This window comes from Poecilia reticulata, chromosome 21 (assembly GCF_904066995.2).
Source record: "Poecilia reticulata chromosome 21, P_reticulata-male-v2, whole genome shotgun sequence".
In the NCBI taxonomy this organism is placed as follows: Eukaryota; Metazoa; Chordata; class Actinopteri; order Cyprinodontiformes; family Poeciliidae; genus Poecilia; species Poecilia reticulata.
The window spans coordinates 3195498-3221361 of record NC_088850.1 but is presented as its reverse complement, the minus strand read 5'-3'; the positions used below and the strand labels follow the sequence as shown (position 1 = coordinate 3221361).

At 38.2% G+C, this 25864-nt stretch overlaps 1 protein-coding gene across 3 annotated transcripts; it reads right to left on the bottom strand.

Moving 5' to 3' along the window:
* Positions 1 to 1042: 1042 nt before the first annotated feature.
* LOC103457224 (uridine-cytidine kinase-like 1) lies at positions 1043 to 25800 on the bottom strand. 3 transcript variants are annotated; one of them, XM_008397194.3, is made up of 15 exons: positions 25502 to 25667; positions 18018 to 18226; positions 15723 to 15829; positions 14343 to 14513; positions 13217 to 13288; positions 11424 to 11613; positions 11260 to 11321; positions 6559 to 6578; positions 5024 to 5122; positions 4174 to 4267; positions 3993 to 4055; positions 2855 to 2977; positions 2681 to 2788; positions 1797 to 1953; positions 1043 to 1178 (listed from the first exon to the last, which is right to left on the bottom strand). In XM_008397194.3, exons 1-15 carry the CDS (start codon positions 25591 to 25593, stop codon positions 1102 to 1104), a joined length of 1644 nt encoding a protein of 547 aa, XP_008395416.1. In that variant the 5' UTR covers positions 25594 to 25667; the 3' UTR covers positions 1043 to 1101. The 3 variants fall into 3 exon arrangements, with proteins under 3 accessions (XP_008395416.1, XP_008395417.1, XP_008395418.1); XM_008397195.3 differs by lacking the exon at positions 6559 to 6578 and adding an exon at positions 8642 to 8658 and having other exon boundaries at positions 25502 to 25662; XM_008397196.3 differs by lacking the exons at positions 1043 to 1178; positions 6559 to 6578 and having other exon boundaries at positions 1801 to 1953; positions 25502 to 25800.
* Positions 25801 to 25864: the final 64 nt, after the last annotated feature.

The following is a 25864-nucleotide window of genomic DNA, read 5'->3' as shown; positions in this document are numbered from 1 at the left end:
ATTTGACCAAATCTCATACAAACACAAAATGGCGCTCAATACAGAGGATTAAGAAAACCTGTTGCATTGTTGAAAAACAATAAAATTCTTTTAGATAAACTTTTTAACTAAGAAATATTGAAATTTGTGGAGTAAAATAATAAAAACATTTAGGCAAAAAAAAAAAAAAAAGTTCATATTTGACCTTTTCATTCACTCATCAGTTAATCGTCTTCAAGTAGTTATGATTGCCGTCCCTTTTGGTGAAAGTTGCCTGAGATAAGAGCATTTAATTTGTAGAAAATAAAAATGTAATGTGCCCAAATTCTTCCAGAAATCTCCACTCTGCTAGCTTAAAGTGGGACAGAAACGTGGGGGACGATTATCATCAGAGATGAAAACGTTTCCTTATCTTCATGCAGCATCTTAGTGCAAAAACATAGATCAACATCCAATCAAAACTGAGCCCAGATCTAGTTTGATCTCTGCTGGATTTAAATTAATTTATTTACAATATCTGGCCTCGAACTGTGCAAAAAATCCAGCAAGATGTTTGCCAACTTTAAGGCTCTTTAGAAACTGCAAAAACACAAAATCTTGGCAGATTATTTCACTTATAACAAGACATTTGTCCCATAATACAAGTGAAATAATCTGCCAGTGAAACTGAGTCTTTTTCATCCATATTAAGGATTATTTATGTAAAACAAACTCCTATTAATTTCTGAAAAGTTACTTATAAGACAGTTTAGTCTTATTTCAAGTTTACTGAGATATTTACACAAGAAGTTAGACCAAAAATACTTGGCAGGATTTTGTGTTTTTGCAGTGAAATTAATGGTGCATAAAAGGAACTTTAAAGCATCATAGGAGGAATTATCGACACAGTAAAAGAAATTAAGTTGTAAAATGTTCTGGATTGTGGAACCTGAACTTTTACCTCTGGTCCCTTTAACAAACGTTTCCCTAACCTTAAAAGTTTGCCGTCACATAAAGCCCGCTCTGTGGGATCCAACAGGAACCGGTTCAGAGCGTCTTGGTGGAAGAAGAAGTCGAGCAGATGAAGTAGAAATTTATTATTCAGATGCGTTCACAGCGAAGTGCTCCTGTAACAGTCTGTCCTCAGAAGTCCATCCCTTCGTCACTCTCACAGACATCAGATGGAGCGTCGGTACCAAAGTAACGATCCCCAAAGTTACCTGAGGAAAAGAGCAGAACACCGACATGTTTACCACGATTTGTCCTTAAAGCTCTGCTTGTTTCTCATAGAAAGTACTCCTGACTGCGTCTCTTCATCCTTTAAAACATCTAGCTAGCTCTGCTGTTTCATTCCTGTTAAAAGTGAGCGGTTTCTGTCCAGTCGCCTCAGGCGTCCTCTGAATGAAGGGCTGCTGCAAAATCAACAGACAGACGCTCAGCTGGAACCAAAGTTGCAACATTTGTTATAATTTCAGCTGCGCCGGTTCTCTTTCACGCTGCACTGCGCCAAACAAACCAAACTAGCTGAAAACCTGTTCCCCTCCTCACCTGTGGTGGCGCTGCACCAAGAAGGGAACAACATGAAAACCTCAGAAAAAGACACTGAGCAGAACTTCATTTTTCACAAAATCTAAACAAAAATGGAGAAACGTCAGATTTTAGCGGTTAGAGGATTTTGATTTTGGTAATAGACTACGAGCCAAGAGGTTGTATTTACCCACAATGCCCTGCGCTGCGGACCAAACAAAATGATATATTTAAATAATTCATTTGTATTTTTAATGAGAAACCCATTGTTTGGTTTGAAAATCGGATGCAGAACATGTTCGGCTCCTCACCGATTCCTGGGATGATGTGGAACTGGTCGTTGACCTCTTTGTCCACGGCGGTGGTGATGATGCGGACCTTGGGGAAAGCGTAGGCCACCGAGTGAACGCCCATCTCCGCCATGAGCAGGGAGAGCAGGAAGATCTTATCCTCGGCCACATCGTGGTCCTAAACATGGAGCAGGAAGAAAAACTAACCAGGAATTATCAAAAACCGCTTTTTTTCTTTAAAAAAATTTTTTTTAAATAATTTTTATATTTTATAAAAAGAAAAACAAACTGTTTTCCTTTTTTAAAAGTGGTATTCATTTGAATTATTTTTATATATATAAAAAAAAACAAAAATGCTTTTCTAAAATTATGTAATTTTTTTACTCATAAAAAAGAACATTTTCCTTTAAAAATTTTTATTTTGTATTACTCATTATTATTTTACATTTTTTTAAAATAAAAAGAATAATTTTTCTTTGGGTAAAAACAGAATAAATCAAAGATTTTACAAAATTACACATAGAATACTAGCAAAATTAATTAAACGTCCAAAACAATGTGAATCTCCTCAATCTTTGATAAATAAGTATATTTAAATATTTAAAAAAATATATAAGCAAATGACTTTAAATAAAATAAAAAAGGCTTTATGAAGTAGGCTAAAAATTTAAAAAAAATATTTCACTAAAATGCCAAAATAATGTTAAAGACTCAGTTATTTATTTTAGTTTTTTAAACAAGAGTTAAAATGGAAGGTGAGAAATCTAACTCGTCTTTTGTTATTCTTTTGCTTATTAAACTGTTTATTATTTCTCAGAAGTTTAAAAGTGAATTTAAACAAATCCTGAATAATTCTGATCAAAATTAAAAGTAAAAAACATGAAAAAGCTTAAAACTGGACCCACCAGCAGGACCCTGACAGCCATGAGAGCAGCGGCTCCCGTGGAGACGGTGCTGTCCATCAGGATCACGTAGTCCTCGCTGATCTCCTTCGGCAGGCGGAGGTAGTGCAGCTGCAGGAAGAACTGGGTGAGAACCACACGCAGGTCGAGCTGCAGCTTCAACACCAACACACAAACCTCCGGCTCCCCGGTGTCGTGGTTGGTCTGGATGAGGATCTTCCCAAGCCGGATGTCTTTGCAGACGGCCGTCAGAGCCTGCTCCATCGTCTCCCCGGCCCGCAGGATGGAAACGCCGGTGATCTTAACGGGACAGAAAGTGAGAAAACAACAATAATTTACTCTGAAAGCTCCTGCTGAACAGCAAACAGGTCAAACTGCAGCTTTAACATCGGAATCTACTGCAGCGGAGCGGAGCTATGAGAGCTGCTGCCACTAGGGGGCAGCCTCAGGAACAACATCTGGTTCAGTGAACAGATAAATGACTTGATAACCAGTTAAAATGATCAACGCTACACATAAAATGTACCTTTTATAGAAATAAATAGCATAATAACTCATATATGCCAGGATATACAGTTGGAAACTCATAATTAAGACAAACATTCACTGCATCAGTTGGAGATCCAGTAAATTGTGAAAGAAAATCTTTATAAAAACCCGTTTTAAACTGAAACATGTCAGAAGATTTTTTTTTTTCCGTGAGTAAACTGAAAAGAAAAGAATTCCGACTTTTATCAAAATTCTGACTTTTTTTCCCCCTCCAAATTTTGACTTTTTTCTCAGAAGATTAAAATACAAATTAATTTGTTTTAGTTAGTTAGTTTTTTTTTCAGTGGCCCTATCCTGAAATGTCAAGCCAGGACATGTAAAAAGAAAAGAATGAAAAGTAAATTATCAGGGGCCCAACACACAACCCTGAGGTACACCGCAGAAGATGTCCTAACATTCAAACATTGATACATTTGATAGAAAATGTGATATTTCCTCACATAAAGGATGGAAATGTGTCTCTGTTCAGGTAAAACTTGTGGAGAGAAAATATTTTTATCTTAATTCATTTTATGGTTTGAACTGATTCTTGCCAACGTTAAATTTGAAGGATAAAAACTGAAGTTTGACATGAATTTACAGCAGATATTTCGTGTTAGATGATTGGAGACAATGGGATGGTGAATAAAATCAATCTAATTTTGTTTTCTTGAACTTCTCCAGCTCTGTACTTTCCAGTTCGGCGTAGAGAACCAGAACCTTTTCGAATGTTTCCTCCAGACACTGAATCAGTTCAGCAGAGAGTCGATGAGACTCTGATTCTTACTCTTTGACCGCTCAGCCTCTTTCCCTCGTAGACGGTACCTTGAGGCGTCTCCACGGAAACGGGCTGGACGGGAGAAAAACGGGACGAAATTCAGTGCCGACTCGAAGCCAAATGTTATTCTGCACTTTGGTTGCTCCGGCGGCCAGGAAGGTCGGCTAACGCTGCTGCTGAAAAGCCTCACCTTGAGAGGCAGGAAGGAGAGGGCATGTTCTATCAGCAGCCTCATTAATCTCTTGGAGTAGAAGATAAACTCGTCTCTGTTGGTCTCCTTGTTCCTACAAACACAAACAGGAAGCGCGCGACCCGCAGTTTAAAACGCCTGAAAGCTGGGCTGCAGGAACAAACCGTTTGGTCAAACAGAAGCAGGTATTTCCTGTAAGACACATGTGTCAAACTCAAGGCCCGTGGGCCAAATCTGGCCCGCCGTAGCTTTTTATGTGGCCCTCTAGATTCTAGACTAAACACTAAATGTGGTTAAATATTATGTAATCAATCAAATCAATGCATTTTTATCTGTTTATTATCAAATTATATCAATCAATCCCTCCAGTTTCTTGAGAATTATCATGGAAATTCACACAAAATCAACAAATCCCTGCACTTTTTTGTGCTAATACGTAATTGGTAGTTTATTACAGATTTTTCTCAAAGACTGTCAAAAACTTTCTTACTTGTACTAAACGGCTGCCTCAACCTTAATTAATGGCAGATTATAGTCCAGCGAGTAATAAAAAGTCACATTTACCATCATAAACAGCGCAAATATTGCAAATATTTCTAAATTAGTACCAAAAATTCTTTGATTTTTATTGAAAAAAAATCAGAAAAAGAATGAAAACAAATCCTAGAGGGACTAAAAAGATGTTCAATAATATTTAATTTTAAGGATTCATTTATATTTTAACATTTTGTTAACAGGTTTTATCATTCTGGTACAACTCGCCCTTTAGGAGCCTTCATGATCTTAATTTGGCTCGGAACGAAAATGAGTTTGACACCGCTGCTGTAAGACGTGCGGCCGGCGCTCTGACCTGATGATGGTGTGCATGCCGCGGACCTGAGGCGTGCTCTCCATCACGCTGAGGGTTTTGGGTAACGGCTGACCCTGATGGGCCGACGCCAGAGCCGATCTGCAAGAAACCAACAGAAAGAACGGAAAACATTCAGATTTTTTTATGCGCAACTATAATGTGAAAATGTCAAAGTTAGACTTCAGAACAACAAACAGACAAACAGACGGATGATCTGATGGACAAATGAAAGGATGAAGAGAACAGATATTCTTCCATCCTCAAACTTATCCAGATCTGGAAAATACTTCGACAACAGCATAGAAAGTAATTAAAGGAAATATAAAAAGCCATTCCAGACGTTTTAAGTACATGGTGTCAAAGTTTATTTGCATAAACTGCATGGGTAACTGCACTTTATGTAGTTTTATTTAATTTTATTTAAATATAACTAAAATAGGTGAATACTGGTCATTATTATGCCAGTTAGAAGAGTTAGATATTACCAAACATTGGAGTTCAGGATTTCAGAAACTATTTTTGTGCATAATTACCAGTCATTCAATATTATTTTATGCAATTCATGCATAAGATAAACACAAATTTTAATCAGGGACTATTTATGGAAAAGAAACTCCACTAATATTCAACTATAAACAAAGAAATATTCAGTTTGAAAAGTGAAAAACATGAAATTTGCAGCTTTGAGGTCTCCTGTTGAGCTAAATGAAATTTTGTCCAAACAATAAAACTGAATAATTAGTTTTATGAATAAATATAAAAGGGAAGATTTTTCAGTGTTTTTATGCACATGCAAGAAAAAATATCTTGTTCATTATTTTATTTATGCCTGAACTTAAGTCGAATACTGTGTGTTTTCATTCTTTTTCATTTTATGGAAGTCAAGAAAATACATTAATTTTGTATTTTATCAAATAATTTTTTAACAATAAAAGAAGCTAAACTCCCAAAGCATTTATAAAACTCCATAAGTTCTGTTAAAAAATAGTCATGTAACTTTTACAGATCTGGAGAAAATTGTATTTAGCAGAGCAGGGAAAAAATGTGAACTTCCAGCAAACTGTTTCATAAAAATGTGGAAAAACATGTTGATCCTAAAGAATAGCAGAGGAGCTGTGATCCTAAGATTCCCTTTGTTCAATCAGGGCAGCAGTTTTAAGAGTTAATGCCCTCATATTCTCCCATTGTGCTGTAACCTACATGCAAAACAATAAATGCAACCCTGATTATCGTCAAACACATGCAAAGTGCTGCAAGCGTCAAAAGAGCTATTTGTCTTTACTCTTTATTTTAAATTGTGCTCTCGTTCTGCAAAAAATAAGTCGTGCATTTGTTTTATTTCACAAAAATGCAAATTAGGAAAAGTGCTCTGCAGCCAAGACTTGATAGATAAATGTCAAAACCAAGCATGTTGCCTGAATTTACAGAAAAAACATGCAGCTACTAGTGGAACAGGTTAGTAAGCTCGGAGTGGATGGAAACGGCAGGATTGGGCATCTTATATTTGAACAAAAGATGCAGAAGTCGGGCCTCACATATCCCAGCGGAGCTTCCTCTGCAGAACGCCACAAAGCACAGAAAAAAAAAAACACAAAAAAGGGAGAGAAAGAATATTTTGAGTCGTGGAAAGCTCCGACAGATCGGCGCCGTGCAACACGGAACAAAAGCTCTGCAGCGCATCGCGCCATCAGATCAGTTCATCTTAGAGCTCTTTGTTTTTATTCTGCTGAGATCTCACACCGGAAAGAGCAGCAGAGCTTCTCCACGTTTTACAAATCAATCTGTGATTTATGTCAGCGTTTATTAACAGAGCTTCAATCAGATTAACTCGCCCAGAGAAAAGACCTGAAGAGTCACGATTGTTGCTTTTTCTGCCAAATGTCGGCTTTTCTGCAAACTAAGAGTTCACTCCATCGCTGTCTCTGCTTTGTGCTGCAGCAGGACTTCAAACTGATTTCTAAAATAAAACTGATTTTATCTTAATCATAAACAACTTGAAGCGCCGCATTTAAGCAGATTCAGTGTCGGGCTGATTGTATTTTGGTGTTGATTTGTGCAAACATGGCTGCAGGAAGTTAACTTCTGAAGCAGGTAAAGATCTAGACGGGGTGTCCAAAGTGTGGCCTGGGGGCCACATGTGGCCCGTTGACTGATTCTGTTTCCTTTTCTTTAATGAGAGCAAAATTATTACTGACAAATTACAATTTTCCACAATATTAAGCACAACACAAAGTGTTGGTTCTTTAACAACCATGCTTTTTACTTTCTCTTTTATTTCAGAGTAGCAGTGGGTATTTATCGTATCGTTTATCTTTTATTGTGATAAATTTCTTATTGTGATAAGAATATTGATTTACTATCGTCAAGATAACCTCTACTTAATGATTTTTAAAGTCCACCAACACCGTCTGCATTGCTGAGATTGTTATTTTTACGATTTTCTCCACTGATTTTTCTGCAAACACCAGGGAGCATTAGGGCCACTGTAGATAGAAAAAAGGGGTAAATTTTCACCATTAATCTCAGAATGTTTTTAGAAAACAAAAACATATCCGAGCTTTGCAAAAACAAACCTCAAAACTGTTGATATTAATCTCAGGAATTTTTGTAGAAAATCTTTGGAATTTCCTGAACTTGTAAAGTGGAAAGTTTTCAACTTTTGGAAAATATGTGAGTTTAAAAAGTTGAAAATGTTATACTTTAACACCCAGGGCGTGTCCAGATTTTTCTCCTTATGGGTGTAAAGCATGGCACAGTAAAATGACAATTTCATCCAAATTATCTGCAGTCTTGGATTACAATGAACAGCGAGACAAAACTTGAAAAACAAAACTATTTATTTAATAATAAAAAAAGAACAAAAAAAACTGTTGGATCTGCTTAGTATGCGAAAGCTATGCAATAGATTTCTTTGTTACCTGATTAGCCTGTTTAGCTTAGCGTAGCTTCACTGTATACAACTCTATTTTTAGCTGCATTATGCTAACTATATTCATCTTATCAATTTAAAGGGAAAACTGTTGAACCATTGTAGTCTACAAATGTCAACTGTTTGATTACCCATGTTCTCCTTTGTGGAGTTTTTTTTTCTGTGCAGTAGTTTTTTCTTATTATTATTAAACATCATACACATCAACCAATGAGACCAGAAATGGAAATTAGCCATTTAGCTAGAATATAATTTATTTACATTTAAATGTTAATTAATATGAAATGTTCCATTCCTAAAGCTTTTCTGTCCTCTATGTTCTGTATACAAACAAACTGATTAATAGTGCGTCTGCTAAGTGCGGCGTTCTCAAAGTTAGCAAAAGAGCTAACTGAAAAATTAGCTCTGCTATTAGCATGTTAGCAGAGGCTGTTTCATGGAAATTTCTTTAAATAATCCAAATTTAATTCACTTTTCAAGCTATCTACATATTTAACAGGTTTATAAGTAAAAGAGACATCAGGTGTGATGGTAGTTTGGCCAGTTAAATTATTTTTTTTTTCATACTAAAAACCCCAGTTATTACAAAATAAAAACGGTTTGACTGTATGGAGAACAGGAAGCAGAGGGGAGTAAAGGTTTGGCTGTAATGAGAAAGAAACTGAAATAAAAAGCTGTTGCAGGCATACCTCACATTGATCTCACGCTGGAATGGTTACACAGCATTCAGCCAGGCAAGGAGGGGTCAGGCACATACAAGGACACACACAAAAACACACACAGTGTGAGCAAAATAAAAGAAACTCAAACCTATAAAGCAAAAACATTCTCAGCTGAAATGTGCGGCTCCACACACCCCGACAGCTCAGCCATGAATATTCATTTCATGTCTGGCTGAACAAAAACTCAACAGTGTCATAAATCAGATTTTAGTAAGTGTGACCATTTTATTTGATTGTGTAAAACGGGGCTGGAACAGCGAATGATTTCATCAGTTTGCTCAACAATGTGCTTGGTGGACTGAGCCAAAGCTGTGGCAGATAAACTCTCCATGAAGGTTGCTTTGAATTTCAGAGGCAGCAGAAACCAACAGATGATTCAACGTGGAGTAAATCGTTTCCCACGGTTTAACTGGAGATAAGGTCTTCCTGCTTCCAGAGTCTGACAGATATATTTTAACCCAGTCAGTTTGAAGGAGTGAGTTCTCCTGATGTTTTTTATTAGGAGATAAACGGTTTGTCTTTACTGTTTATCATCATGAGCTGATTTTTATTGAGAGCTTTTTCTTGGTGTTTGCAGGATTTTTGCCGCCTCGGAGGCGGGGCTACGTCCACTCAGGCGTTTTGCACAGCTGAATGGTTGCCATGGAGATTAAAAGATTTCTCAAACATGCATGGAAGAATCAAGGCAACACTCCAGCTTTGTTTTGATGAGAGAAAAACTTTATAAAATTATGGAAAGCTGAAAAGAAAGTCAATTTTACCTAAAACTGCCGCTTTACAGAGGAGCAGCAAAAGCAAATGATGTGGATTATCTTAAATGATGATGTCATCCAGGACATGCTACTGTGGAAAATCATCTCTGCTGCCCAGAAGTTGAGCTGCTAGTAAACAATAATCTTCAGTCAGAGGCATCTTCAGATTCACTGCAACACTGACTGCTACCAGAGATCTTGATTCATTGAAGACACTTGGATTATATGAGTTTGTCAAAGTCTAATTTCTTTTTGGATTAAATAAAGTATTTTTGAACGCAGCCGTTCACTCAGCCAAACTCTAAACTGGAAAGAAAACAGCAAAAGCTACTGCTTAAGGAAATGATGAATAAAATCATGCAACTTTCAATAAAAGTTATGTAAATTACAAATAACTTTTATTTTGCACATTTTGAAACTGAAGGAAAGTCGGCGAGCTTTCTGCTCCGTTCATGTTGCAGACTGCAGGTGTCGCGCAGTGAGTGTAACTGTTCGTTCTGCTGATGGCCGTGAATGAATATGTTGGAAGGTGGAACAGATCATAGTTAGCTGCGGGTCATAAAAGTGAATGGATGACAGAACCAATGAGGAGAAGAAAGATGGAGGACACCTCTCCTTTCCTCTCCTCTCCGCACGGCGCCATTAATCTCAGATAAGGACTCCAGAGCTGCCTGACCGAGGTCAGCGAGGCGCAGCAGGAAGGAAGGAGGAACAAGACGAGGCAGAAAGGAGCCTCACCAAACGCTGGAATAACCAAAACTCTGCCTGGAATTATTAATAGTCAATATTTAACAATCTCATTTGTTTCCTTTCCCTTAATCAATAACAAAAAATGAAAATGGAAGGAGATTTTTTTTAACTGGTTAAACGGAAATTATTGGCTGCATTTGTTGATATTTGAATATTATCAGGAAAAAAATATCTTATTTTTCTTAAATTGCTTCAGATTAAAATCTAAGATGAGAGTAAAATGAAACCAAATTCTGTTTTTTTTATTCCCATGAAGATCTTTGAACACAAAACTTACATCTTCCTAACATGTTTAAACAGTTAAGTTTACATTTCATACTGCAGAATATTTGAAAACAAAATTAAAAGTGACTTTTTTGCACCTCATGTTGCAGACATGATGAGTACGGTTTGCTAAGAGAATAAGAACATGAAGACAATAAGACTACCAACAGAATAACATCTATTTATATTCACTGCTAGATGTTTTGGAAAATATATTTTTGGGATTTCTGCAACTGTTTAGCAGAAGACGCCCAGTTCTGGTCCTTTAGATGTTTTAATGCTTGAAAACATGAAGATTGGAGGTCAAACAGGGAGAAAACCGATAAATGGATCAAACTTTTCCTGATTTTGGGAGACAACGGTTGAGCAGTTTTTGCAGAAATGCTGTGTTGTGGTTTTACTGTCGTGCATCCGGTCAGGTTTGGAAAAACTAATAAACATTTTAAAAAAAGTGTTTTAGCTTTTCAAACAGGTTATCTTCTTCTAATACTAAACTTTCTAAACCTGACAGCCATGCTCACATATCCACACTTTATCACTTTATTGTGGCGACGCAGCAAAATCCCGTCACAATGCTTCCTGCCGCCTGCAGACGGCAGCAGCTAAAAATGTTGATCTGAATGAAGCCGACTTTGTTTACATTGTTCCTCATATAAAAACAGCCAGAAGTGCAGCGAGTCTCATCAGGGCAGGCAGCTGAAGCAGCACTTTTCAAACAACTTCCCCACAAATCGAACTAAAACGCACTGAAACACCGGGAGAAACTTGAGCCGAGTCAGCAGAACACAAACAAGTAGAGACCTTACTGGGGGTCTTTACCTTCTCCAGCTGACTGTGGACATGCTGCACAATCAGATCCAAAGCTACAAAGTTTTCTCCACCTGAAGGGAAACACATTTAATCAGTAACTTTATTGAAAAACGGCCATATGTGATATTTAAAGGACAGTTGAATGCATAGAGCAGAGTGACATCAGTACTAGCCTCTGGGCACCACGATGTCGGCCACCTGCACCGTCGGCTCGATGTACTGCTCGAAGGCCGGCTTCACAAACTTGTTGTACTGCTTGATGATGCCGTTGATGTCGCGCCCGCGCTGAGAGACGTCTCTCTTCAGCCTGCGGATCAGCCGGATGTCCGAGTCCGTGTCCACAAACACCTTCATGTCCAGCAGCTGCCGGGAAAAGGTCACAAAATGACGTTGGGTCCAGTTTTATCAGGCGTTTCTGCTCCGATTTCTCATTTTAACATGTTAAAATCCTGAAAGGCTTCAGAAACAAATGATGTCGCTCATGTTTTCTCCATCTAGACCAAAATAAATCTGAATAAACCTGCTATGACTTGCAACTTTGAGCATTTTATGCTAAAAGTTGATTCTTTTAAAATAATTTGTGAACATTGATGGTTTGTTTCTGATCGTAAAACAAAATGAGTGAAATTAAACCGCAGGTTTGTCTGCTTTCTTTTTTAAACAGACCCAGTTTAAAAACAAACAAGAAATGACACTTTTTTATGTTTTGATGTGCTTGCTGCACTAGAATGTGATTAATCTCATGAATTTTGTAATAGATGGACAGAACTACTAGAAATGTAAATCTTCATCTCTTATTTCTTACAACAAAACAGTCAGACTAAACAGAAAGAATATGTTGTAAAGTCTTCCTACAGATTCTGATTCCATTAACTCGTCACCATGCCGTTTCTGCTTTAATAAGAGATTTAATGTTGTTATTTTTTCCATTATATTTCCAGTTCCTGGCATCCTGCCCGTCTGGACGGGTTCTTAACCCAGACCTGTATATTAGCTCTACAGATTAGCAGCTATAATTGGCTTCAGTTACTAGAAAGGACACAAAGAACAATTAATCACAGAGCACAAAGGCTGTTCCTGACTGAATAAGAGCGTAATCAGCAACGGAGCCGGGCCTCCTGGGAGGCTGGCTGCCTTATCGCCACAGTCCAGCGCACAAACACACAGAGGAAGGAGCAGCAGGACTTATTTACCATTAGGAGCGTCGTCCCTTTAATTCTTATGGATTTTCACTGACCATAAACAGGCTTTCAATAAAAGAGCAAATCAATTTTCTGTTTAAAGGCAAATCTCTCCACATAAAGAGGCTCCAGGCAGCAGACTGGACTGAATCTTCACTTTGATTCAGCAATAAGACGTCAAACGAAGAAAAACCGAGAAAATAAAGGAGTTTAATTGGACAGAAGATAATATTTCTACAAAATGATGACCTAAATGTTAAATATTACTTTACGAGGTCTGCAGCCCTGAGGGGTAACAGCTGTGGTGGACAGACTGGGATATCGCTGCTTCCCTGAGGCTAAACCAGCTGTTCCAGATGCTGCAACCAAAGCAGAGCTGCGCAATATATCGTAAATATACCGTCATCGCAGTATCAGTGAGGGCAATATCCACGGTTAGAGAGCAATATATTCTCCTGCAAAATGCAATACTTGGACAACTAGAGTTTCAAAATGCCAAATATTCACTAATATTACTGAAAGCACAACATTTTCTAACATGATGGAGCCTTAAACTACACATTTCTTAGTAGATAATCTGCCTTTTATCCTGTTACATCTGCATAAATATTATTATTACAACCAGGAACATGATTTCTGCATCAACTAACCTTATCAGCATATCATAAAAAATCTAAACTGGAAGTTGAATCAACTCCAAAATCTGTTATCTGTTTACCGTCTATAATATGTGCAACATGCAAACAAACAAAAAGAAAAAACTGAGAATAATATACATTTTTTACCTTCAGTAGCTCCTTGTTGGCAAAAGCCAGGATGCCCTCAAAGATAACCACATTGGCTCCATAAACTGTTTTCTGTCCCAGAGATGAAAAATAAAAGAAAAAATAAAGATTTTATTGTTTATGTCGTCAGTTTAAATGTCCACCAGGAAAACGAGACAGATTCTGAATAGTAGAAGGAGCTGAAATCCTAAAAGATGTTCAAATGTAGATATTCTGGGATTCTAAGAACTGAAAGCTTTACAAGAGCTGTTCAAGACTCAGATGGTTTCCAGTTATTATCTGGCCCCTGTTCTCTGAGGCGAGATAAAGACATGAGTTATGATTTTTATCCTCACAAAGCAGATATTTAAAAGCTTTACGTTACAAGATAAAAAGGAAATATTTCATGATTACTCAGTACAATACGGCTCTGATGAGAGTATTTTTTTCCTTCACATTTCTAACCAATAATTCAGATTTAGTAGAAAATAATCAGATATGTCAGATCAGTGGCTGTGTGACATTCTGCAGCAGCTATATACAGGGAAGAAACGTTATTATTGGTATTATTGCAGGCACAGTTAAATAAATGTTATAAACATGTGGTTGAGTTCAAGGAAATAACTAAAATATTGACGGAGAAAAAACAGAAAATGCCAAGAAATGAGGAGCAAAAGACTTTAGGATCACTGTTTGCCACAAACTCGTGTGTGAATCGATTTGAGAATGATGTAGAAGTTCTTTAACATCTTTAACAAAAAAAGTTTAAACAGATAGAAGTAAAACTGTGTAAATTCAGGAAGCAGCTCAGGAGCAGAAGCTGAACCCCAGGCTGCAGCAGAGCAGCTTGGCCAACACTTCGACACTTAATTACATTCAGCTGAGTACAAAAGGGCCATATAATGATCCCGGAGTCGCCGGCCGAGATGGCCGATTTCCCATGAGGTGTTGTGCCAGTCAGCCATGAAATTACACGGCGACGAAATAAAGAGGAGATGTCAGAGACGCAACGCTTCAGAAAGGCTCTCAGATGGAGATTTTTCTGCGTTTCCTGTGGTTCTTGTTGGGGAAAATGAAGCTTTAATTGTCAGCAAACTTGCTGGGGAAATTTCCAAAAGTATTTTTACTACAGTCGCTGTTTTCTGACCCATTCTTTGCGCCGGCTGTGGCTGGTGAAGTCGTACACCGGCACTTTGATGCTTTTCCCCTTCTTCAGCTTCCTGAGGACGGTGATGAGCAGCTCGAAGTCGAAGGCGTCGGGGTGATCGAAGTTGTACTCGTTTTTAGCAGCGAGCTCCTGCTCGTCTTTATTCAACACCTGAGACACAAACAAACCAGAGCAGCAATAAAACAGGTGATTCTGATCAGCTCTAAGGTCTCATATCAATACCTGTTCAGAATTCAGAATGTGGAAATACCATTTCCTTAACTGGAGCGGGTAAAAATAGAAAATAAAAGCTGCTATACAAAAAACACCAAGAACAAGAGATAATGTTTGTCTTTATAAAGAAGTTTAGACTTTAAATTGTTAGAAAAATCTGAAGATATGCGCAACAAATGGCTGAATTAAGTTATTTTAGTCTTATGATTTCACAATATCGTCCCCAGGAACAACTGAATTAGTTTTTCTCCACTTGATCTGGAAAAAAAAAAAAAAAAAATTCACAAAACTTTATTGTATAAAATGAATTATTGGTTAATGAAAAGTGTTGAGAACAAAGGATTTTTCTTTGTTTGAGAATAAAGTAAAAAAATTACCAAAATAAAGTCATAATATTACAAAATCATAATATTACACTTTATTCTCATACAGATTTATTCTTAATTTTTTCTTCTTCTTACTATGGCTCTAATAATCTGTCGCATATTTGGTTAAAAAATCTGAAAATGTAAATATTTTTCAAACTGAGCAGTGTACACAAACACTTCTGGAAACTAAATTATTCCATTAAAAAACTGAAAAATATGAAAATACAGTTATGTTTACAAATACAAAAAAACAAAAACAAGAAATTTTTATTACTCAGCACTGTAGATCAATCAAGTTTATTTGTAAAGCACATTTCAGCAACAAGGCAGTTCAAAATGCTTTATATCATAGAAACACTAATATTGAACAGTCAATGGCTGTTTAATCTTGAGCTGCATGAATTGCTGCACAAATATCCTGCATGTTTTCCTTCAATATCCCTCTTTGTAACCTTTAGTCACATATTAAAGACACAAATTTAACAAACATCTTCAATTCAGTGTTAGAAGTAAGTAAGAAAAGAACCAAAAACCATCAATTTCAGTTCATCTTGCTGAAATCAGCAAAGGGGCGGGAAGGCTAATCAATTCCGTGGAATATGATTTATGATCTGCGTTTGTTTTCCAATCAAAAGCTAATGAACTATCAGAGAACTCTGGGGGTAAACGGTTATCGAATGCGTCTTATTGCTCAGAGTGAATCTGCAGATTTACTGCTGAAGACGCCATGAATCAAAGCTTGTGGTTCTGTTTTTTTAACTACGCAGAGCGTAATCACCTTGTAGAAGGAGTCCATGGACAGCAGAACCACCCAGGGAACATCCAGAGCTTCGATGATCTTATTGGCCACTGTGGTTTTTCCTGAGGCGCTTCCTCCACACAGACCTGCAGGAGCACAAAGCACAAACAGCAGCGGCTCCAATTAAACGTGAAGAAGCACTGCTGCTAGAAAAATGCTAAACTAGTTCAAGAATGAAATAAATACACTTTCATCATATACTCATGACATATCACTTCAAGTTCTGCAGCAACAGACACCAGATATGACAAACTGGTATAATGAGAGATTTTTAGAGGTTAAATTCGCTAAAGTTTGAATTTCCTTAGACTTTCAATGTTCCTTTTTACCGTTTAGTGCAGAAAGTCGTGACATTGGCCGCATTTCCATTACGAATGTATGCAAAACTTTGTCAATATTCTGGTAATGTCAAAAAAACTGTTTCATAATTGTGTTGTTTCCATTACATAAGAAACACAAATAAAGTTTGTTCATGTGATGTCATAAAAAAAACCATCATCCTCCAACTACTTCCTGATCATGTGACTTGTGTGATGTGAAAAAAAGAAAATTTCTGTAATTTGTCTATTCAAAAAAAAAAAAAAAAAAAAAAAACTGAGGGAAAAAATAAACAAACAAACATTGGAAATTGAATCTGGTATAAAAAAAATCTGAGATTTTATTTTTACGCCATATCACTTCAAAAAATAAAACATGGGTGTACCAGTATGTACAATATTTATTTCTGTTACAAATCAGTCAAAGTTTGGCTTTTTTTGACAAAGAAAAAAACACATTTCTACAAAATAACTACATGTAACATAAAATAAGTGACTTTTAGCAAAACACTTATTTTACTGGATTAAAAAAATGCTGCTTGTTTTTATCTTTAAGTGCAGCTGTGGGGATGTTGTAGAAACACGTTTTCCTTTTATTTCATCTAAACATGTTTTAAAGTCACCCAGCTGTGAAAGCTGCTCTGCTGCAACACAACAAACCCTTTTTTCTATTAGCAATAAAAACCCAATTGTTAAAAAAAGATGGCAGACACAAGGTTTTACCTCCTTTCATTTCCATTTCTTTTATTTTCGACCCATTTTATGGTTTTAGTCGTAATTCTTTCCCTCTTCATCTTGCACCAAATTTTACTACATCTTCCTCAGCGCAGGTCTGACCAGTTTTCCGCTGCTCCTTTCAGCCGTGTGTGAAATTGGGACCAGTCACTACGCTCCATTGGCGATAACAGACTGCAGACTGAGGAGAACGTCCGCCTCTCCTTCCCACCGCTCACCCCGGTCTGATGAGTTTATTCACGCTACGGAGCTCCGTGGATGTCAAACACGCACACCTGGAGCTCACTCCTCAGCTGCTGGGAAGCTCGCTGACTCGGATGTTTTACTGTGCAGATCAGCATGATGTGTCGCCGTAAAGGCTCATACAGAAAGAAACCATTAGATTACGGTTTGCTAAACTTACATCTGTAGCTAAAATGGTTTGAGCATGACAGACGTTTTTCAGTTTATTTATTCTGAAACTCAACATGAAGAAAACAGATTATTTTATTGAGAAATTTATGTGGTGTATGCAGGACAACGGCCCTAAAAGCCTGGAGTTTGATACCTGTGAGGAAAATAAAAGTGAAATATTAAGGTTTTATCAGCCTCAATAATCTTAGGCTGTTTTAACACCTGATATGTTACATTTTCACTGCGGATCGCTTTCACACTGAACTGCGTCAAACAAACCAAACCGTTCAAAAACCTGTTCCCCTCCTCGCCTGTGGGGGCGCTGCACCAAAAACCACTACAGGAAACAACACAAAAATCTCTGAAGAAGACATGAGCGCAACGTCCTGCTAGGGCTGAAACGATTAATCAAATTAATCGTGGAAATTGATTATTGAAATAATCGTAACTAATTTAGTTATCGATAAATCGTCAGTGCAATTAGCAGTAAAACATAAGAAAACGTTAAAATCTCTAGTTTGACTACGGTAAAAAAAAACTGCAACAAACCTCATTTCAAATGGCTCATAAAGTACAATCAGGAATTTTAAATATAATGTAAAATAATTAAACATGGTGTCTCTAATAGCACAAAGAATATAGTGAATAGAATTGATACCTGATCAGATGTTAAGATCGGATTGGGGCACAGATTGTAGTTTATAAGAAAAGTACTAAATATTTGCGTAAATTATTCCTTTTAAGCACATTTAAATGCGTCTTAGGTGACGATGTAGGAGTTGGAAAACAAACCAGGAGAACTCTGGTTTACGAACTCTGCTCTCCTCACCGATGACGAAGGCCTCTTTGAAGGTGGTCCCAGTGACATTGTACCACGGTGGTCTGCCGGCGGTGTAGATGGTCCTCTTGTTGGTTCGGAGCAGTGGAGGCTCCGTCTTGGACTGGCTCGTGGTCCGTTTCCGTGGCGACAGCGACGGGGTCAGAGGGCAGCAGGGGACCCGGTTGGAGAGACCGTCCATGGAATCTTCTCCGCTCCCGCTGCATTTAGAGGGAGAGGCATTGATAAGCAGACCGCTCGTCAAAACATGTTCAGTGGTTGTACAGTTCACTGAGAGGACTGGATGGGATGTTTTTGCCATCAGAGATGCCTTTTTGGTTCATATGTGACCCCCTGCTGCTCCTTTACAGGCATTTCAAGTATTACAATATACGTGCAAGTTCAGCTGATATTACAACACTGTAAAATTGTGGACTTGCACATAAATTGTTGTTCTGCAGAGAGGAAGGAAGAAACATTTTCACTGGAATGTCTCTGTGAGGACTCTCCGCAGTCGGACCTTTGGTGTCGGTGTGACTGAGGGAGAGGACGGGAGAACTTGCCGATCCTCCCCAGGAAAACACACCGTTGCCCAGGAAACAGCGTGACATCGAGTGGGGAGGCCACCATTCACATGAGTAAGGCTGTCATCACTTGGCTCGGTTTGTGGAAAGTTATCTCCCCAATCCTCAGCTAAAAGTTTCTCTCTTTGGAAGAGAAACAAGCAAAACCAAAGCACATGTTTCCAATTAAACTCCCAATGTTTATATTTGGATTGGTAGGACAAAAGCAATATTACTCTTAATATCTACTGCATGTGATCAGTATCAATAGATAATACATCAGATATAATAATCTATACATGGAAAATTCACTGAACTCCGATCCAGAACCTTCTCAACTTCTCACAATCAGCTAAGCTGGCCTACTCACTCAATCTTTGGTTACCTAGCAACTACCTGCTGAGTTTCAAGTTCACTGTGAAACCATAACTGCTTAAAAAGAAGAAAACAATGGTGTGGAGTGAAAACTGTAGATAAAAAGAAAAGGTCACTCCACCAGTTTGGCAAAATTTCAAATATTTAAAAAAAAATAATCAGCAATAATTATCTATATATCGACTCATATGAAATGCTTTTATTCAGCATTAATGTCCAGGCCTACTCTAATGGATGATGGCATCAGTGGTTTTTCATATTTACACGTATCACCTTTGTCTGATTATAATTTTGTTGATCTGAAACAAAAAAGTGAGGAGGTAAATACTTTTTCAAAGTACCTTGAAAGATGTTATGGGGTTTCAGTAAATACGGTGCTGATGATTTTGTAAATTTAAAAAAAGTTACTTCACTGCTCTGCTGTCTTTCAGTGGAAAGAATTAAGAAACATGACTACAAGCTTCAATGACAGAACATCCAGGGGTGAAAGAAGTTTTAAATTCTTGGGGGTACTATGACAAAAAATGAATAAATAAATTTCATATATATATATATATATATATATATATATATATATATATATATATATATATATATATATATACTGCGCAGAACCCTCAAGCTCCCAGGCCTCTGGTAGAGGACCCGAGCTCATAGGATGAAACAGACCACCCGCGGAGGGTGAGAAGGGAATTTTTATATATATATATATATATATATATATATATATATAGTGAGAGAGAGAGAGAGAGAGAGAGAGAGAGAGAGAAAGGTAGCGAGCATTTTACTTGCACACACACACACACACACACACACACACACACACACACACACACACACACACACACACACACACACACACACACACACACACACACACACACACACACACCTACTCTGTGTTACTGACAATGTGGAGATTCCTACACTTTTTATCCAAAAGGCTCCTGAATGACACAAGCCAAGAACTTCTGGGTTCTGGACCTGAATAAAAGGATGTATAAGTTCATGCCTAGATTGCTCTTCTGCTTTTGTTTCTTATGTTTGGTAAAATAGTCACAGCATTAAATTGTCTACAAAAATGAATACAAATAAATATAACAAGTCCCAGACTGTTCCTAGCATTGTGCAATGATTAATACATGAATAATCCTAATGAATTAACAGTAATTAAAAATAATAGTGGATAAAAGGCTTCAGACCATTTATACCAAAGCTGGTATGGAGAACCACAAAAGCAAAAATTAAATCATATACAAATCTATTAATCTCTCCATGTTAAATTTAAAAAAGTATAACATTTTATTTAAGTATTTATGTCAGCTTGAGTCATGCAGAACTGATCTGATCATTTCCATAGCAACGATCAGAAGCAAGATGTTGCACCAGAAGTCCAGTGAGCTCACTGATGAGGTCATAGATGACATTATGACATCACAGTAGATCAAAGAAGTTCTAATGCATTTATGCTGGAATCTCTAAGCATCAGTCAGGATCCAGAGTTTCAGATTTGTGTAGAGCAACAATGTTTAGTTTTGCGTCGGCGCTTGTTCCCATGATAATCCCGGTTGGTTGGGGCATCGGATATGCCGTGACCACCGGGATGAAGAAAGTGTGCGATCGTTTTTTTCCAGGGAAAGATTCCAACGAGGGACACGATCAGGAGGAAGAGGACGATCCGTTTTGGAGAGGATTTCCATCCACTTCCAAAAAGCAAACCGACCCGGCTGGGGAGGTTTGCTCTCAAAAGGCGATGGATGTTGGGACCTCGGACTCCATCTCGTCCTCTGTACGAGACGGTACAGAGGACGACAGTACTGTCTCCGGACAAACCGACCCGGCTGGGGAGGTTTGTTCGGAGACGATGGTACAGTGTGAGGGTGAGACTGCAGTCGCAGAAAAATCTAACCCGGCTGGGGAAGATTTGTCTGCGGCTGATCTCGCAGCTAAAGCTGTGGCTGAAGTGACAGCCAAAGCTTTAGTTTCATTGGTCCCATCGCTTTCCGTACAGGAGAGTCCTCTGAAGGGCACTTTCAGAGGGTCCTTTGAAATACAAAGTTCCCCGGACGGGGAACTTTGTATTTCAGATAACGGAGTTGCTAATTTATTCAACAATCCACCTCTAAATGCAAATGTTTCCGTTAATGTCGAGATTTCCTGTTCTCCTGACGTTAATTCGGTAGATAGCGTTGGGTCGGATCTGCTGGATGTAGGGAGGACATCTGCAGGACAAGGACAAGCCGAGGAGAACTTCTTCAAGTTCTCCGATGAGCTCCACAACAGCTGGGTGAACGCTGCTTTCCAGAGCATCCTAAACCTCAGCGTCACCAAGCGGTGTCTAGCTAAGGAAAGGATTTTTCTGGAGGCATCGTCCATCCCCTGCTGTGGGAGTCTCCTCCTCTCAGCTGTCCGTCAGCCCGGCAAACATTTTAGTCAGAAAGACCTTTCCCCAGTTCTGATGGAGCTTAAGGAGAAGAAGCTGCCATCAGGCGTGGGAAAGGACTACGACTTAAAAAGTTTGCTGGAGTCTGTGCTGGTCTGGATGGATTCGTTTGGCGGCGACACAGATAGAGAGTTGTACGACAACGACTCCTGCTCTAACTGTGGAGCCACTTCCCTCAGGCTCCTGAACAATGGCGCCATGCTTGCCCTTCCACCGGTGTTATTTTCAACCAGTATTAGTATACTGCTTGAATACTGGTTGGATTTGGCTTGCAAGCGCCGTTGTTCAGGCTGCGGGTCACCCTGGCAGAAAAAACACTGCCTGACCGATAACAAGGTCCTGGTGTTTTTTCTGCACAGGTTGACCAGGAAGCACCAAACCAAAGTCACTCAGACCATCGATGTCCCTGCAGAATGTGGGACGGAGACATACCACCTGTCCTCCGTCATCTGTGGGGATCCAAACCTGACAGACTTCTACTGTTATGTAATGAAAGGAGAACAAACCATGAAGGCAGACAATGAGCATGTCTTCACTGCAGACAGCGACTGCAGTGAAGACATGTCCAACAACGGATTCATTTACATTTATGAAAGGAATTGATCAGACACCAGAGGACAAAAGGTAAAAAGATTTGACAGGTTTCTCTCCGGGCACTCCGGCTTCCTGCCACAGTCTGAAATCTCCACTGAAATGATCCAGTAGGCAGAGGTGGACCCTGGAGGCGGGTCCGGCAGGTGGCACTGATGCAGGGGGCAAAGTCCCTCAGGAGACTGAGCCCAAAAGGCCCAGTATCCTGCTGGGGGGAGACTGGGCAGGACAGAGCACAGGGAGGCGGAGGAGCAGCAGGAGGAGCAGCGGGAGGCGACGGACAAGCAGCGGGAGGCGACGGAGAAGCAGCGGGAGGCGGAGGAGCAGCGGGAGGCGACGGAGAAGCAGCGGGAGGCGACGGAGAAGCAGCGGGAGGCGACGGAGGAGCAGCGGGAGGCGACGGAGGAGCAGCGGGAGGCGGCGGAGGAGCAGCGGGAGACAATGTCTCTCTCTCACATTTTGCTTTATTTCGCAAAGATTTGAATCAACTCTCTTTGAAGCAGCACGACAAATACTATGACTAAAAGTTAAAGCTGTTAAATCTGCTTGTTTTACAACAAGTAGATTTGTATGTGTGTGCCTGGGTAATTAATTAATTAATTGATAGATAGATATTTATGTGGATGGCAACCGCCTGCGTGCAGCAAGCCGACCAGAGGTTACGTTAAAAACATAACATTCAGTCCGTTACGATATCAGGTTTTCAGGCTTGACATTTTGCGATCATTAATAAGCCTCTCATGAACACAACAGTAGTTGATTAGTTAATTTTAAACTTCTGCTCTTAGTTATTTTGGTAATGGAACCGAAACGCACAGAATTGCACAACAACTTGTTGAAATTATAATGATTATTATTGTTGTTGGGTCATTAATTTGAGCACGTTTTGTTGATTTTTGTTGTTGTTCTTTAATAAAGTTACGAACGTTTTGATAAGCCAATCAGATGAGGACGTGCTGGTCTCAGCGTCCTGGCGGCGTTCAGTTTGTCACCTGCAGAGATCGACTCAAAACTTTCCGCGTTCGACGTGTTGCAGACCTGCTCTAGCAAAGCACGAAGAGTTCAGAAACAATATGAAATGAGAAAAAGTTATTTATTAAGTCGTGTTTTAGATTGTTCTTGAAAAACTAATCAGTCACTTTTTACAGTCAGCAGATAGCAGCTCCTCTCTCTTGCAGGTACTGCGTATCCCCGCTAAATCTTTTAGGGGGTGATTCTTTTTTTGCGGCAACATTTCAGCCTCAGGATTTTTGAAAAAAAAAAAGTATTAATGTTTTAAGTTTTAAATATTTTGTTACAACACTGACATGTTTAACAATAAGAAATTAATAATGGCCAAGCTACGGATTGGATAAATTAATAATTACATGTGTTTTTTTTTTCACCATTGTCTCTGAATGTGTTCCACCCTGTGATGAACATTTACACATAGACCACAAATAGTTAAACATTTACATTTTGAAAAATAATGACTTTTTCTTCAAAAAAGTGTGTCCCTTTTACTATAAAATATGTTTTATTCTTGAAATTGTAACACATCATGAAGTTACGAATCATTTGACTGTATTGTAAAGAAAAAAATGGTTTTTTTTACTCATTATTACTGACAGCATTGAAAATATTGGTCATTTTAAAAACTTATACCAATATTTGCATTTATTGGTCTTCAACTCCCAACATGGCTCAGAAAAATCCACAGTACTTAATGTTTCTGTAACAATATTTAATAAAAACATGTGTGGAATGGAACATAACATGGTGGATTGTCCCATAACAGGGTGGAAAATCAATGTCTTTGATTCTAAAATCTGACGATTTTCATTATTGGTTGCAGGATTGCCTCTCTCAAGTCAAAGTATAGGTAGAGTATTTGTCCTGGCTGTATTTGGCAAAAGCAGGTGACATCCCTGTAGCGGATTTTCCCATGACAGGAACTCATTGTTCCCCTCACAGGAGTCAATGGGGATAACTAGTGAAATGAAAACAGACAAATGGCAAAGACATTTGTTAATACCTCAGACTACTCTGCAACTCTATTCCATCATCTGAATTGTTTTTTATTTGACTTAAAATTATTACTTTTCACCCTAATTTCTACCTTATTTGGTTCATGAACATAACAGGGTGGAACTTTCTAACTAATCTACCTGTAGCTCTTTATGTGGTCAACATTTAGCTAGCTCACCTTCAACAGAATAACAAACCTTTAATGACTAAATCTAATATTATGTTTTTTAAATTCTACTGAATAAACATTTTTCACAATCTATCATAACAGGGTGGAACATAACAGGGTGGAACTTTCTAACTAATCTACCTGTAGCTCTTTATGTGGTCAACATTTAGCTAGCTCACCTTCAACAAAATAACAAACCTTTAATGACTAAATCTAATATTATGTTTTTTAAATTCTACTGAATAAACATTTTTCACTATCTTTCCTAACAGGGTGGAATTTTAAGCTTTACATATACAGGTTTAACTTATTTAAGATAAGAAAAAGTACAGAGATGGTGACAGTTGAAGCTCACTTTGTTTTCCATGGTTGAATTCACATCGAGACCAATTGATGTCACTTACATTAAATGGTTTTTATGGAATTTTAGATTTTTTGAAGGCAGAAATGAAACATCCTAACAGGGTGGAAAGTTAGTACTGGGACATGTATAATATGAAGAAAATATAAAATGAGAAAATAGTTTCAGTAGATTAAATTGCATATTAAAATAAGGTTCTGTCCAGTCAATCAACTTATTGAAGAAAAACACACATATATATATTATAGTTTAAATGTCATGAGGAAGTCTATTACACTGCACTGGGGACACATAAAATTGAACATGTCAGTCACCAAAAAGGGGTGTACAGAACAAAATAATATTTAAAAGGCATTTCATTTATATTTGAATAATGGCAAACATCTAAATGTATAATTAAAATACTTTGTTGTAAATATTTGGCACATTTTACAAAAAATAATTGTAAGCAAAACATGGGGACATGGAATGTTGCAGCAAAAAAAAAGAATCACCCAGTTTTGGGTACGCAGTACCCGACCGTACCCCCCTACTTTTACCCCTGAGAACATCCAACATTTATTTGCAAAAATATAACCAAAAAAACCTTCAGCTTTCTGTAAGGTAAAGCAACATTGTTTTTCTAGAAGAGAAATTGGATGAAATGTTAATTTTAAAACTGAAACTGCAGCCATGCACAAAACTCACAGAGCATTTACTCTGAGATGGCCAAGAATTTTAATTAATTCATAAAAAAATAAAAATAAATAAGAATAAAAATTTTTAAAAAAATCAACACGTCCTTGTTGAATATTTGCAGTGATTTTAAATTTGTTATTATTATTTTTTTTGCCTCTTTTGTTCTTCCAGCAGCCACGCTGACACAATGCGTGGAACTGACGGAGAAGGAAAGCTAGCCAGCTAGCTGCGTTAGCAGGATAAAAGCGATCCGTTCAGGGATCCAACAGCCGCAGCAAACACTCCATCCTCCCGACAGGCTTTCCTCACCTGTCGGTCCTCAACATCGACCTGTCCGCGTCCTCTCCTCCATCTGTCGGCTGCTCGCCCGGCTTACTGTCGAGGATAATCGCTGCTGCCATAACGGCTCGGCGCGGAAACCAAACACTGGGTGCGTGATGACGTCAGAAGACGTAAAGTGATGTTGCGTTTATGGAACTCGCAGAACCTCGGTAACTTAACCTCAACTGCAAGACTGAAACACATTATGCACATTGAATTATGAAAGCTTTCTTACTTTAATAACTACAATAACAAAAAGGCTATTTAAAGAGTTTTCAAACAAAAGACTTCCGGCCACATTTCTTCTGTAAACTACATCGAATATGTGATAGAAATGTTAATAATAAAAGG